The 14,246-nt window shown below is 36.4% G+C and overlaps 1 protein-coding gene across 14 annotated transcripts in view; it reads left to right on the top strand.

The window, feature by feature from the left end:
- NAALADL2 (N-acetylated alpha-linked acidic dipeptidase like 2) overlaps positions 1 to 14,246 on the top strand; it is a 433,689-nt gene that overhangs the window by 277,852 nt on the left and 141,591 nt on the right. For all 14 annotated transcript variants that reach the window (XM_084529574.1, XM_084529579.1, XM_084529568.1 and 11 more), the window contains one exon: positions 8,448 to 8,598. In XM_084529574.1, the coding sequence (XP_084385700.1) occupies positions 8,448 to 8,598 (151 nt within the window). The remainder of the gene's footprint in view (positions 1 to 8,447; positions 8,599 to 14,246) is intronic.

Genomic DNA, 14,246 nt, shown 5'->3' with positions numbered 1-14,246 from the left:
GGCAGCAAATGTGCCTTAATTAAAAATCTACGACTGATTGTTATGTGGGTTGTGAGAACATCTGCTAATATCTTGATAGATTCAACATAACATCCATGCTCACAGAGCTAGCTATGTCTAAATCCTACTTTTATCTTGGAGATGATTGAGCAGAGAATGACTTGGGCTGTTTGCATTTCAACATTACTAACTTTGAGTACTGAAAAATATATACTTGAGGCACGCCAAGGATATCCCAGATACAGGCTACATCTCTTATACAAATTGACAAAGATTGTTGAGAGAATCAAAAATTGCAAATTTGTATTGGTGCGTAGTTCAGTACAACAAAATCATAATTTGTGCTTTCTTAAGATTTCTATTTTCCTGTGTGCTGTCCAGTTATCAGTTTTAATGTGATGGTTCTGTGAGACAGATGCCAATGCACTCGAGGCAGGATACAGTCTCACTCTTTTCCAAATGGATAGTGGATGTTCTTGAAGAAACACCAGTTGGTGTGAGGGTATTGTACCACAGTGGCGTTACTGAGGCTCTGTAGGTTGCTGTGGGTTTGGATAAATCACAGAATATTTTAAGTTCAAAAATAGATATGTTCTCAAAGTATCTATTCCTTGAAGGACAGAAAATTCTCCAAAATTAAATATATAAATTCCTCTTGCATGGAAGGTAAAAGTTAAATGGACGAGCATTTTTTTTTTTTTTTTTTTTTAATTTGACACAATATATTTAATAGTCCTTACATTAGAGACAGTAGAAATCCCTTAAGTGCACCTATCTGCACTTTTTTTGTGGTACTGTTTACTGAGGTTAAACTATTACTGCTCATGAACACGACAACTTCAGTCTTGAATTGAACTTCTGCGTTCAGTTTGGATCTGAAGAGCTAAATTCTGAGCCGCTACCACACGCGCTGGGAGTTCGCTCCTGCCCTCTGTGCTGACGCACAGGGGACATCTGCTCATCAGCCCTTTATAAAGCCCCGGGTATTGTGGGCTAATCTTGCCACTTAACAGTATGGAGTTAGTATGTCATTATGGCAATGGTTGGAAGGACAGTAGGACGGAGGAAAACACTGCAAGCTGAGCAAGCTCGTTTTCTGACGCCCCACTCAACAGCGCTGTGGTACCAGTGCAAGAGACCCCAGCTGAAGCTTGGTACTGCAGCGTGCAGCCAAGCTGAAGCTAAAAACCAGCATCACATAAGTTGTCAGGCTTTGTTCCATGCATGCCGTGTCTCCTGGCTTCCACATTCAAAAACGGTGAGGAGAAACAGCCTGCAGAGACCTGAGGCATCCCTGCAGGAGTGGCTAGGTGCATGAAATGTTTGCTGTGAAGAGCATGGCCACTAAAGGAAAATCATGTCCTCCTTAACATAGAAAAGCCTCTGCCATTCGTGCCCTGGACAAGGTGCATGGCAGTGGTGTACACTGGTCAGCATGGCTTTCCATAAGCGAAGTGCCCTGTGCAGGGGTATAGTATTTACAGATTACGTGCGCTGACTTTACAGCATCCTTTTAGAGGTAGCAGAACAAAAAACAGACAAAAAAACAAACAAACAAAAAAAGGAATTACACACAGTTGTCTCAGGGCTGTGGTTGCATTGGTGGGTGGATTTGGATTAAAAGTTCTGGAGAACGCATGAAAAATAACCTAGAGTCTAATCAGTATATTCTCAATGATTTACCAAGATTTTAATTATATGCTTGTGTAATTGTGTTTTGTATGACAGATCTTCAGCTCTGTTCTCTGTGTAATAGAGTCTAAACATAGCCTAAAATAACTATAAATGTCATCAGAAACAACAGTTTCAGTATGAACAAGGAAAGGATATTGGCTTTTTGGAGGTCACTTATCTGGACATTCATCCAGACTGTTTCTTATTTTTAATGTTTACTGAATATTTAATGATACTTATTATACACACAGTGTTTTTCTACGTGCTTATTTAAAAGTGAGCAGTATTTCGTGAAGATGTAGGAATGCAATAGCAATAGGAAAGCCTTGGTGTTATATGCTCATCAAATAATGAAGCATTTTTTTTTTCTGGACTGTAAGCAATTCAATTATTTTCTTTCTGGAATAAATTAAGTAAAGCTTATTGAGTCCAATCGGCCCTTGTTTCTCGGGAATTGTAGTTCAATTTCATTTTTAATTAGACTGAATGTTGTGAATTTCTTAGCAGTGGTAAGCAAGATCTGGCAATAAAATATGCACTCAATTTGTATTAAAAGTTCCTAAAATCTAGTGCAGGGAACTGGCAATATATCTGGCTTATGTTTAATCGTCCAACTACACTATTGTGAAAAATTTCTTTTTTAGAAACGGCTGTGTAACTAATTACTTTTCTCTGATAAAACTGTATTGAAGATGAGCAGACAGCAAACAGGAAAAAAGTATGGGACAAAACATTCAGTTCATTTTAAACTTAATACCGTATTTAAGACCATATTGTTAAAATATTGCTGTGGAAGGACTGCAGGATTAAAGCAAATTGCTTTTGGGTTTGGAGATGGTGGCGAAAAATAATCTCAAGAGGCTTTTCAACTCTGACTTCTGTCTTAGGGGCTAGTGGATGACAAGCTGAATTGTAATATCAATGCTTGGGAGCTCTCAATCCACACAGATCTGCCAGTTTGTAGTAGCTCTGTTTTTATTCAACACTTTATCCCTTCTCTTCGTGTGAGTTGCTCCCATCGTAGCACCAGAGAAGCTGCTGTTCTTTGTATGTCTACTGTGATTCCAAATACTCATTGCCAGTCTTGCTTTTATTTGCTTTCCTTTTTCTTTTGCTTTGTGGTTATATAGCATCTTATCCATGTTCATACAATGTTGATGGACTTCTGTGTGAAATTTGAGTGCTCTAATAGCGCCATTCCTTAGAACAGGATAGTTTTGAGCTGAACTGGAAAAATACATTTATTTCATCATCCCCTTGGAGTCAGCCATTAAACTGGTTATGTCCTCCATCTCATTTACTATCTTAATACACTGCCTTGAGAATGGATCAGCAAAAGCCAAAACTTCATGGGATGGTATTTTGCCTGTAAATTATTTTCACCATTGCTCCTGGACCTCTGACGAAAAATGTAGCAGCATGATTAAACATGGAGTAGTATTCAAAAATTAAGCTGAAGCCAAAATGGACCTTTGTTACCTTATTTGTTAGAAATATGGAAGTTGGAAGAGCTGTATAAAAATGTAGATGTGTATCATTTTTTTTTTTTTTTTTTTTTTTTCCTAGAGTCTTGATTGTGGTACCATTGTATCTTCCAAGTAGCCTGTATTATTGTAGGTAATTGAGAGGACAGTGGCATCTAATTAAATCTGCAGTATGTGAAGTCGTATTTTTCTACTCAAGCAATCTGCTTCAGAAATAGAAATACTTTATGTCAGTGAGGTCTTCCAACAGTTTAAATGGCCCTTTACCCTTGCTTGGTAATTTTACTTACTGCCAATTAGTAAAATGAGATGGGATTTCCATTCAGAGTCTCATGATTTTAATTGGAACTTCAGTAGAAAAGAATAATTAATAACTTGTAGCCTGTCCAGCTAGTAAAGCTGTGTCTCAGATTAATGAACCATGTCTTCTGCACATTGCTCTACGAATCGAAAAATGCACTAGTTAAAAACTGGTTAGTTATTTCTCTAATTAATGTTGATCATTGCACTGAAATATAATTACAATAGGAGATACAGCTCCTGGTAATATGTATGAACAAGTTTGATTTTAAACAGAGAGTAGTTTAAACAACTTCAGGAAAAATTGAAGCGTGTGTGAGGTTCTTCTGGATGCTTATAAAAGGTTAAAGCCACAAAATGCTAACCTCCTTTTTTATAAGATACATGTTCTCCTCAGTGCTTATTGAAGGAGCTATTGATTCTTGGAAACAACTCTGAGTTATTTGAATATTATACAATTGTATTATTCCAACTATAAACACCATACTCCAAATGTGTGCATAATGATGAGCTTACTTTAAATTAAAATAAAGGTCTATGCTTTTAAAATTTAAAAAGATACATATTTTGATCAGTCAGGATTTTGTAATAGATTGAATTGTGACGTTTTTCATTTTTTTTTTTTTTTTTTTTTAGAATTCCTCAGAATGTTTTGCCTCCCATGTTTCACATATTTATCATCTCCTGATTGATAATCTTCATGCAAATTTCTCTTCTGGTAGAAAACTTTCTCTTCTGTAATACATCACAGGTTCATATATGTTGTTTTTCCTATTTCTGTTATTTTCTCTCTTATGCTGAAACATGGTTGTATAGTGTGTATGGAAATATGTGAAAACTAGATCAAGAGGAATCTTACCTGTATGGAACAGATTTATACTGTTCTATTTACTGATACTTTTTAAGCATTATGTAATGACTGAAAGCCTGTAGGCTTGTGTAATACAGCTGAAAGCAGAATTAAATCTAATAAGAAAATGTCAGTGGATTCAACTTGAACATAGTATTGAGGAGAAGTAAAAAGTAACAGAAGGGAACCTATAGCAAAATGAAGAGATCTATTCCATGTTTTTCCAGCACCAGTTTGCTTTATCACATGCTGAAAAACTCTCATCAGTGTATATACAAACTGTGAAGTGCACTTGAAAGATGCTGTATTTTAAATTAGCTTTTCCAGATATAGCGGTAGTACCGCATCCTTTGAATAAGGGTAGAATTGTCTGTGATGCCAAAGCCAGTTTTTATATGGCATCGTAAGGCAGTATGGCTGTTACTCAGCTGCGTTACCTTACATAACGTGTCCTTTGAGGAAAGACCAGGGTGTTCCATGGGTTGGTGAACAGGATTTTCACAGCTTTGTTTGTCACGGTTGGATTTTATGGTGTCTACTTTGTGGTCCAAGTTTCTGTAGTCTTTTCCATCAGTCACTCTTCTTGTGATTTCATATGTCTTTTCCTGTTCCTTTAAGGAGTGAATGCCAACTTCTATTGACACCTTCTTAGCGTGGTGCGTTAGCAGGATCTGCCTCTTCTCTACTCAGTATCCCATTTTCTGTGAATTTGCGGGCATATACTGAGATAGCTCCTCAGGTGAAACAAGTCTTCTGTGCCAACTGATCAGTTGTTCAGTCATTACTGTGGTTCAAGACTCACAAACAGGCAAGCATAGAAAGCAAACTAAAGACATACAGGGAAGTATTTATGAGTAATGGGACTGATGCTATACCCTGTAAAGCGCATCCATTGCAACTTCAGGGGAGGGATAAGGGTGGGAAAGAGAACTTTCACCAAAAAACAGAGGAAGACAAAACACAGTGCTGATACTGTAGATGTCTACGTATGTCAATGGACAGCTGCACAGGAAGGTTCTTGCATAGTTTGGCCTTATTTGACACTATTATTATGGGAAGAATTGCTAATAATGAGCTATTTTAACACGTAATTGGTTGGTTGGTATAATCCAGTTACATACATTATCATCTTTTTTTTTCTCTTGTTTATTCATAATCATCAGTAACCATCTTAGGTAAAAGAAAGACTTCCAAAATCACTAGCCACTACTTAAAATAAATGTCTTTTCACTGCCTCAAACACATCATCTTTAAAAAGTGATTTAAGGATGCCTTACCAGGTGTATAGTTTACAAGGCTGATCACCATCCCCAGTAACAAGGCAGAGCCTTTGATAAAGCAGCATTTCATACTAGATTAAACTGAGTCCAGAACATTTATGGGGCATTTTAATACACTGGATTGAAATAGTTACTTTTTTAATGTGACTCTAAAGCCTTGTATAAAAAGGAGGATGTAAGCAGCCATAGACAACAAAGGAGTTATCCATGGGCACAAGCATCTGATTTATCTTCAAGTGTTCTGATGTTTCCATTTTATTCTGAGACGTTTGTGGCTTTGGAGAGAGAGGAGGCATACAACCAACATCATCAGGGGCAAATTCTGCTGTTAGTTCCTTCTACAATCTAAAATAACCCTTTGCGTTGAGTAGTTGTGTAACAGTTTACCTGAAAGATTTCATCTACAATCTTTAGCCATGTGAAGAACACAGCACCTTCCTGAAATGTTTTGTGTTAGGACACCTTATGGCTGTTACAGTGTTGATTTATTTAAGATGAAAATGGAAAGAACCGTAAGTGTTTCTTGTTGGCATAGCTGTGGTGTCACTGTTGGAAAGTTAAAAAGCAGTAATTATAGCTGAAATCTGAAAGCTGTTTTATCATCTCACATGTACAACACAACTTCTCAGTAGAGATTGTAGCCATGGCAACATTGGTTGCTGCATTTTGTGAATAACTGTAGTTGCCTTCTCTGAGTGAAACAGGAATTCAACAGTGATTTTTATTAACTACAAAGTTCAAAATATATATATATATCTTTAACTGCATACTTTTTTTTTTTTTTCTATTCTCTGTGCTATCAAGTAAGACTACAGATGAATAAAATGGATGCTTGAAAGGAAAAAGCAATTGATATTTTCAATCCTGACCGTTGTATCACTTAGCTACAATGCATCTTCCTCTTCTTGTTGTGTCCCTACCCTTTTTACTGTGCTATCAAATTCTTGCTGAATATCTGAACATGATGTGGGAACAGCATGATACAATAAACTGACCTACCGTTTTGGAAAATTGTAAAGCCTTTAATACATTTTAACCTTTTAAAAAATCTCTGCTAATTACATTCTCTTTTTGCACGCTTGTATTCATCTCAACAGGGTTCTCAAAGTGACTATCCCTTATCATCTAGGGATTGTTGACTTCAAAAAAAATACATAGCATTACACAAGATTCACCAGTTCACTCCTGTGTTTATCCAAATTCAGGCTTATAGTGTAGGCTAATGGCAGTATTAGATATGTTTCCTTAGAGATGAAAAAAAGCAGGCTGCAACTTCTATGCATTTTTTGTCTCAACTTTCAAGAAAAGCAGAACTCAACATGAAATGTTTTTGAGGCTTAAACCAAATGCTATATATTCTTGTAATTTGCATACTTGTAAAGCCAAAAATAACTATGCATAAACCTTCCTTAAAATCTATAGCTAGGAGATAAATTGAATATATTCATGAATATATTCAGGATGGAAAAAAAAAAAAAAAAAAAAAAAAAGAAGTATAAGGCAATTGATTTGGGAAATTGAGGTGTAATAACAAGATATCAGGTTCCTTCAGAATCTGAGCTGTGTAGTTCGGAAACACATGCAGTCATTCCGCAGACTTCATAGTAGCTGTTTGGAAAGTCATCAGTAGAGCATAGTGAATAGTAAGATAATCCTTAAAAGCCAGCATTACCTCTGTCTGAGGAATTAATGTAGTTCTGTGCCATTGTTGTAGTCTTCAGTCAATTCCAAATATGCAGAGCATTACACAGAACATTCCTTTTGTATCATGGGGATATTTGCCACATTACATTTCAATTTCATCTGATTCAGAATAAAATCCTTTTATTTTTCAGTTCCCTATGAAAGGGAAAGCCTGAGTTGTTTTCAGTCAAAATTGATCTATAGGCTGCTTCCAGCTTTGGTGCTTGGATGCTTTTGTCCTTGACTTTGGCAAAGTTTGCCCGATTTGCTGCACCAGATCTATAGATTTTCGGAAAGGCTAATTACCATTACCAACTCAAGCTGTGATGTTCTAATGAAACAGAATAAAAGCTCTGTTTGACAGGAGGCAGACTCCAAGATTTGGGTAAGCTAGGCTATTTCATTTTTTTAATGGCCTGTAAACTCCTTGTGTTTTCTTGTTTTATTGGAGAGATACTGTGTCCAGAAATCCTATGCAAGAGTGATGTCAATGTCCTTGAAGAAGTAAACTAACCAGGAATGTCATACTTCTAGTAGTTTGGAACAGTAGTTTGGAAAATGTGGAAGAGCTATTTAAGATGTGTTAAAGAGATTAGTTTGAACACCAAGACATTTTCAAGTTTATATCACGTATCAGGGTTGTAGGTCTAAGCAAATGTCCAAGGATTAGGGAGAAAGATGGCTCCGCTCACATCTCTTTGTGTATCTAGCCTAGTCCTGGCCAATATCTCACCTGAATTTAAACTCCAGTACACCAACCTTGTCTGACAGTATCACCATAAAAGAGGTAAAGGTGTAAATCAGTGGCAAATCTCAAATGCAATTGTTACTGCTGTGTTTCCTCAACATGCTACACGTCATTTATAAGTAGGAGTTATTTGTGTTATTAGGCTTTGAAATTATCTTTCGGCATTACCTGGGAAAGATGACCACGATTCAGTCTTGTTGGATTTTGATTTTGTTTTTTGTTGTTTTTTTTTTTTTTTTTTTCAAAGGGTAGCTGATTTATTTATATCATAAGCAGTTTGGAAATAGACCTGTCTTGAATCTATTTGTCTAGAGTATCTACAGTGAGAGCCTGATGCATGATAAAGCCACTATCTCAACAGTAATTAAAACAATAATGTGTTCTGACATTTTTTCCTAAAAGCCACCCATGTTGTTTTCTTCCCTCAGCTTTCTTTGTTAGAAGACGCAGGATTTGGTGGCGTTCTTCTTTACGTTGATCCTTGTGATTTACCAAAGACTACAGATCTTGCTGATAAAGCTTTTATGGTTTCCTTGAACAGTGGAGGAGATCCATCAACACCTGGCTATGCCAGTATTGGTAAGTACTGTATAAGGCACATTCAATCAATGGACATTTTAATTCTGCACAGATCATAAGCATGGGAGTTAAAACACTAGATCAAATCCTGCTGGAACTGGAAACCCAGAGTAAGGGAGCAGCACAGCTCAAATGGTAGAATCCAATCTCAGAAGTCCTTTACTCCAAAGTCTGCGTGCAAAGTCTGTTCTCTAAGTAATTTATTTTGTCTCTAGATGTGTTTCTACACAGTGTGCCATTATTCCTGCCTGCTTATTCTTACCCCCATGAAAAAAGTTATGAATCACTGATGGTAATAGTGGTGGTTTCTGAGCAGGTTCCATTGGACCTGTTAGGAAAGAACACTGGAAAAAGTATTCTTTCCTTCATTTTGTCTTGCTCTTTCATGTTATTGGTAATGGAAACTTCTGGTCAATACATGTAAGAGCAGTGTAATACAAAATGTATATTTGAAAAGATTTAAGAGCATTGTTTATAATATATTTTTGCCATTACCACCTGGAGAAGTTATATTCTTGTCTCACTTCTGCCTGGAGAGACTCAGTTATCAATTATGTTAATTATTTTCCTCTAAATAAATGTACATTTGAATTATGGAAAATAAACTGTTTTTTTAAGAATTAATATAGTCTTTTATTTTAAACTGTTTAATGGTGGATTTTTTTGTTTGTTTTTGATTTGTTTTTGTTTCTTAAAGCAATACTAACAATAAAGAGGCCACCTATTTGACTTGTACGCTCTGCTTTAATCTCCATTCTAGCAGTTTAGTGGATGTGTGTTCTGCCTGTCTGCTGCCTTTTCAGCTTTACAGCCTTTTTTACTATCTAACTATTTGGAAATGTATTAAGCGGCAGTCTGAGTTTGTGACAAGGCTTCATCAAGAATATTTGGTCCAGTTACTAGCTCAGACATCTGAAGTCTGACTTGAATTGGCACTAAATCAACTGAGGCAATGCTGAGATACTTCACGACTAGAATGGCAGAAAATAGAAATATTTGCCTGGTTGTCAAAGAAGGGTGTTAGCTATTCACAGCATGAATGCCTTGACAGCTCAGTGGGAAAGAAATTGCACATTTTCTCAGTGTCTCAGTGTACCTGACCCAGTGTTCTTAAAAGTTCCCTGGGAGCTACAGAGGTAAATATAACACTCTTCAAGCTTTATTTTTGCTCATTTCATGGAGCTATTTGAAAAACAGTTTGTTGTTTATCTGTCTGGCTGACTCCTTAATGTTTTATTTACCCTACATGAAAAGTAAAAGCTAATTAAAACATATACACCAACATGAAGATGCCACTTCAGTGTCTAAACATTATGCATTGGTTTGTTGTCAGTAAATGATCTCATTGACTGCATGAATTCCAGTCTCTAGTTTGAGAAAAAGAGGCTTGATTATATGGAAAATGGTGAGATCTTTATAAATGCATTAACAGTTTTCACTTGAATTGTTAGCATGTCTTATCTGTGATTTTAAATCTCTGATCACCATTCATAAGCAGGAGTAGGCTGTCATGTTCCTAAATCATTTATGTTTTGGTCATTGAATGCAATGATGTGCTGGAAAGGACTCTAAGGAACACTTGGGGAAACTTTTTTTACTGCTGTCACTGGAAGGTACATCAGATGGAAGTAATTTCTGTGGTTTTGATGGTGGTTTTCTTCTCTGGGGATACTGAATAAATTTGGTTAGAAGTAACTTATGCCTGGGACTAATACAAGGAAGCGTGGAGCACAGACTTTTGCCTGAGGGATGTGATTGCATATAAGGTAGTTAAACAGACAACATGTAATGTAAAAGTGCTAGATACCCAGGGTTACCCGTATCACTTTGATTCACAGACTGTAACATGCACTGCAAGAGATTTTATTGGATGCTCCTGCTTAAGTTATTGGCACGTATTTGGTACCATCTGCACTTCACACATTGCCAAAATAACTGTTACTATTACAATCTTGGGGACTACTCTAACACCATTCTCCCTTTTACTAGAAGTGCCTAGTGATATAGCAATCCCAAGGTAGTGGTTGAGATAATCTTTGTGATAATCATTGGTTTTCTAAATAATGTTAGTAAATAAACAGTTTGTATTAGGTGAATAAAATGCATGAGACGTGTATTTCCATGGTGCTGCCTTCTGATTCTCAAATTCTTTTAGTCTGAAACCAAATTTCTCTGTGGCTTCAGAATATTGGAGTACTTAAGACATATTCCTAAAAAACAAAACAAAACAAAAAAAACTTTGGGAAATGATAAAGCTTTGAGATATCTTCTCAAAGTTGAAAAGATGGGGTTTATGTTATAAAATGGGGTTTATGTTATAATTCAGAGAGGACTTTAGAGCTTTCATGATTTAGCTGAAATCTTCTGTTTCGTGAAGATAAAATGCTGTGCTTCTCAATACGAATTATTTTAGAAGATACAGAAATAGCTTGAGGGTGGGTTTGTAATCCTACTATCTTATGAATGGAATGATTTTTGATCTCTGTTTAATAAATAGAAAACAGTACTGATGTGAAAAGAAAGTCAAATGCACTTACTAGATTTTGTCACCTTATTTGATAATTTGATTTTTCTGCTCTTAAGACTCTCCTCATCCTATGTCATATCAAACCTAAAATAATCCCATGAACATAGGTTAGCATAATTTTCTCTTCCTGATTCTGATTTCTCAAGACTTGGATCTGCCCTTGCTAGAGATCTTTCTTCTGTTTTGCTGCTTTTGAAATGAAACTGATCCAGTGGTTGAGACTCAAGGAATTAAGGATATGCGATTAAGAAGCTTGAGAGGGTGATAAGAGACTCACGTGGCAAAAAGTATCCTGAAAACAAAGTTTAGAATGGTGTTAAGCTTGCGTGACTTTTCCCACTTACTGTTTTGTTGTTTTTTTCCCCATTTTGACTTCCTGAATGTTGCACTTGCTTTCACCTACCTTTGTATGGCAGAGATGCATTATGTTTCTTCCTTTCTGTATTTCAGAGCTGTTTTAAATCAAACAAGTTTCCACACAGAAAATAGCTTGATAAACAAAACTATGCATAGAATGTATATAAACAGAAAGGTGTCATTGCAATAAGCTTTGTCCCTGAGGTAAGGTAACTCATAATAGGATCTGTATCCGTGCCATTGTGGAATAGAAATTATATCAGGTAAAATTCAGACAGCGTCATAGTAAATGCTGTGACCTTAAAAATGTTGAAATCTAACATCTCTGAAATATAATCTTCTGCTATCATCTGGTGTTTCAAGTGTGATGTTGTTTTAGAGAATTGCTAAGCAGAGGTTATAACAGAAAGGCAAAGTGGTATTTTTAAAAATTGTCTTTTGGTAGTATTCTATGCTTCAGGTCACCATGAGCAGCTAGTTTTGTGAGCAATAATAGATTGGGTTAAAAAAAAAATATATATATATTGCTAGAACTGTGAACAGTGAACCTCACATTCAGGCAGGGAAACTGACACCAGCATTACTCAAACATTGCCGAAAGGGTTTGACTTCAGAGGAGGGGACAAGGAGTCAGTGGATTTTTGGTCCCGTACTTCTGAATGCTGTTGGGCCTCGACGGATCTTGTGCTTAAAGAGAGTCTGAATAGTTCTCACACTAACCTTTATTTTTAACTTTACTTCAGTAATGTAGAAATGGAAATGGCCTTGGAAGTCTTTTCTTCTTTTCTCCAAAATTTGTGTTTACTTTCTGCTAGTGACATCAGATGAATGACGTGTGAAGCTAAGGGTACAAAATGGCAGTCTATATTCAGAGGATTAAGGACTCTGGGTTTGTTCTAGACTAGACTGAAGCTGGGGAGAAGCAGCTGGGGAGAAAGAAAAATTTGCAGCCCCCTATTTAAATTAAGGGATGTATGTTTATGTGTATTGATGCATATTCTTGATCATTTTGTGACATATTTTTGCTGGTTGTCATCATCCCCCTACGCTTTATGATTACCAACTCCACTGCTCTATCAGATACACTGTGTTATTTTCTGCATGAAAAAAAAAATCCGTGGTGGTGCAATATTGAGGTAAATAGTTAGGAAATGCTGAGTCTTGAATAGTGAGCATAGTAAGCAACAATTTCAGCAGATTTTCCATATCTCCAAGACTAAGTATTCAAAAGGTATTCAAATCCACAACCTGCCTCTTGAGATTTGGAAGGATAAAATAAAACAACTAAATTTGTGTTTAAGTACCAAATTATGTGGTCTGAATTTTGGTGGGTGTTGTTGTTTTCTCCCTAGCTTTCAAATTAGGCTTCATGTACTTAAAAACTCAGAAAATTAGGTGGTCATCAAGATGTTTTAGGCTCCTAGGTTTGAATGTGTGGACTTGCGTATTGTAAAAACCTGATATAATTTTATCTTTTATTGAAGCAGCCTGCAATTTTAGATTGGAAGAGGAAAAATATTTTGAAAATGCAGTGATCTTATCAATTCAAGTATTAGTAGGAATGGGGAGAAATGACTGCCAATGGCTGCAGTAGCTTGCTGGTAATATTTGCATCTTCAGACTCTTGCAAATGCTGAGCCATATGGTAATAACTTGTCTCAATTTCAAACAGAATTATTTTTTTTTCAGTGAATTTAAGTAGTGGAATGTGCAAGTGGAAAACACCAAATTGCTTAAAAACAAACAAACAAGCAACTCAACAGTTTCTTTAATGCAGAATTAGTTACGAGGAAAACATACAGCCTAAAGACTGACGCCTCTTCTATCAGAATACATACATCCAGTTTTCCATCCAGACTATCATCAGGATTGTGGGGCTGTTTTTACACTTAAATTGGAGAAGGCTCCACAGTATTTTTGACATTTCAGACAGTTTCAAGCTACCAAACAGCCTTGACTCCCTACAGAATGTTTTCTAGCAAAGCCACTTTGTCGCTCATCCAACAAAAATAGCATTTTAAATGGTGTCCAGATTAAATTTTTGAAGCTCCACAACTCAAAAAGGAGATTAGCATATTTAAATCTCTTGTGCAATCATGATTAAAAATAATCCTTTCATATCTTGACTGACAGCTAGCACATCATATTTCAGCTCAACATAATTTTGTGCAAGCAAGCTATTACTTTTATTATAAGCTTGTGAAACAGCCGACAGCGCTGTGTAGCAGTAAGTCTACCCTGGTGGATTGGAATCTACTACGAGAAAACCACGTGTGTCTGCAGAATCTAGTTGAGATCAGTTGTCTTTCCATGGGTAGGGAATCTGGGATGAGGGCTGGTTTTGTAGCATCTAAGGGGGAATAGTGTGTGTGTGTATTTGCTCATGTAGCAGTATATAATGTTATATTTTAAGAACCAGCTTAGCTCTGAACTGACTGTCAGCTAGAGGCCAATTTTATGGACCACTTGTTCTGTAGCCACTCATTTGCTACTTAACTCCCCTCTCTGCGTATTACTGTGCTTTCCCCTAATGCTGTTTCACAGCCTTTTCCAGTGGCTTCATTGCATTTTGGGTAGGGACAGTTTGCTTTCAGAACCTGCGTGAAGTTAGGTTGCTACACATTCTTTCATCCAGCAGTGGGTAGCAGATGGGCAGGAAATGTTATCAATATACACACAAGAAATCTGAATTTATATATAAAAAAATAAATAGAAAGCAAAAAATACACCTTTTTTGTTTGTTTGTTTGTTTGTTTGCCAACTA

This window comes from Aythya ferina (genome assembly GCF_964211825.1).
Source record: "Aythya ferina genome assembly, chromosome: 9".
Classification (NCBI taxonomy): Eukaryota; Metazoa; Chordata; class Aves; order Anseriformes; family Anatidae; genus Aythya; species Aythya ferina.
The sequence above is the reverse complement of the archived record's forward strand: the minus strand, read 5'-3'. Positions and strand labels throughout refer to the sequence as shown.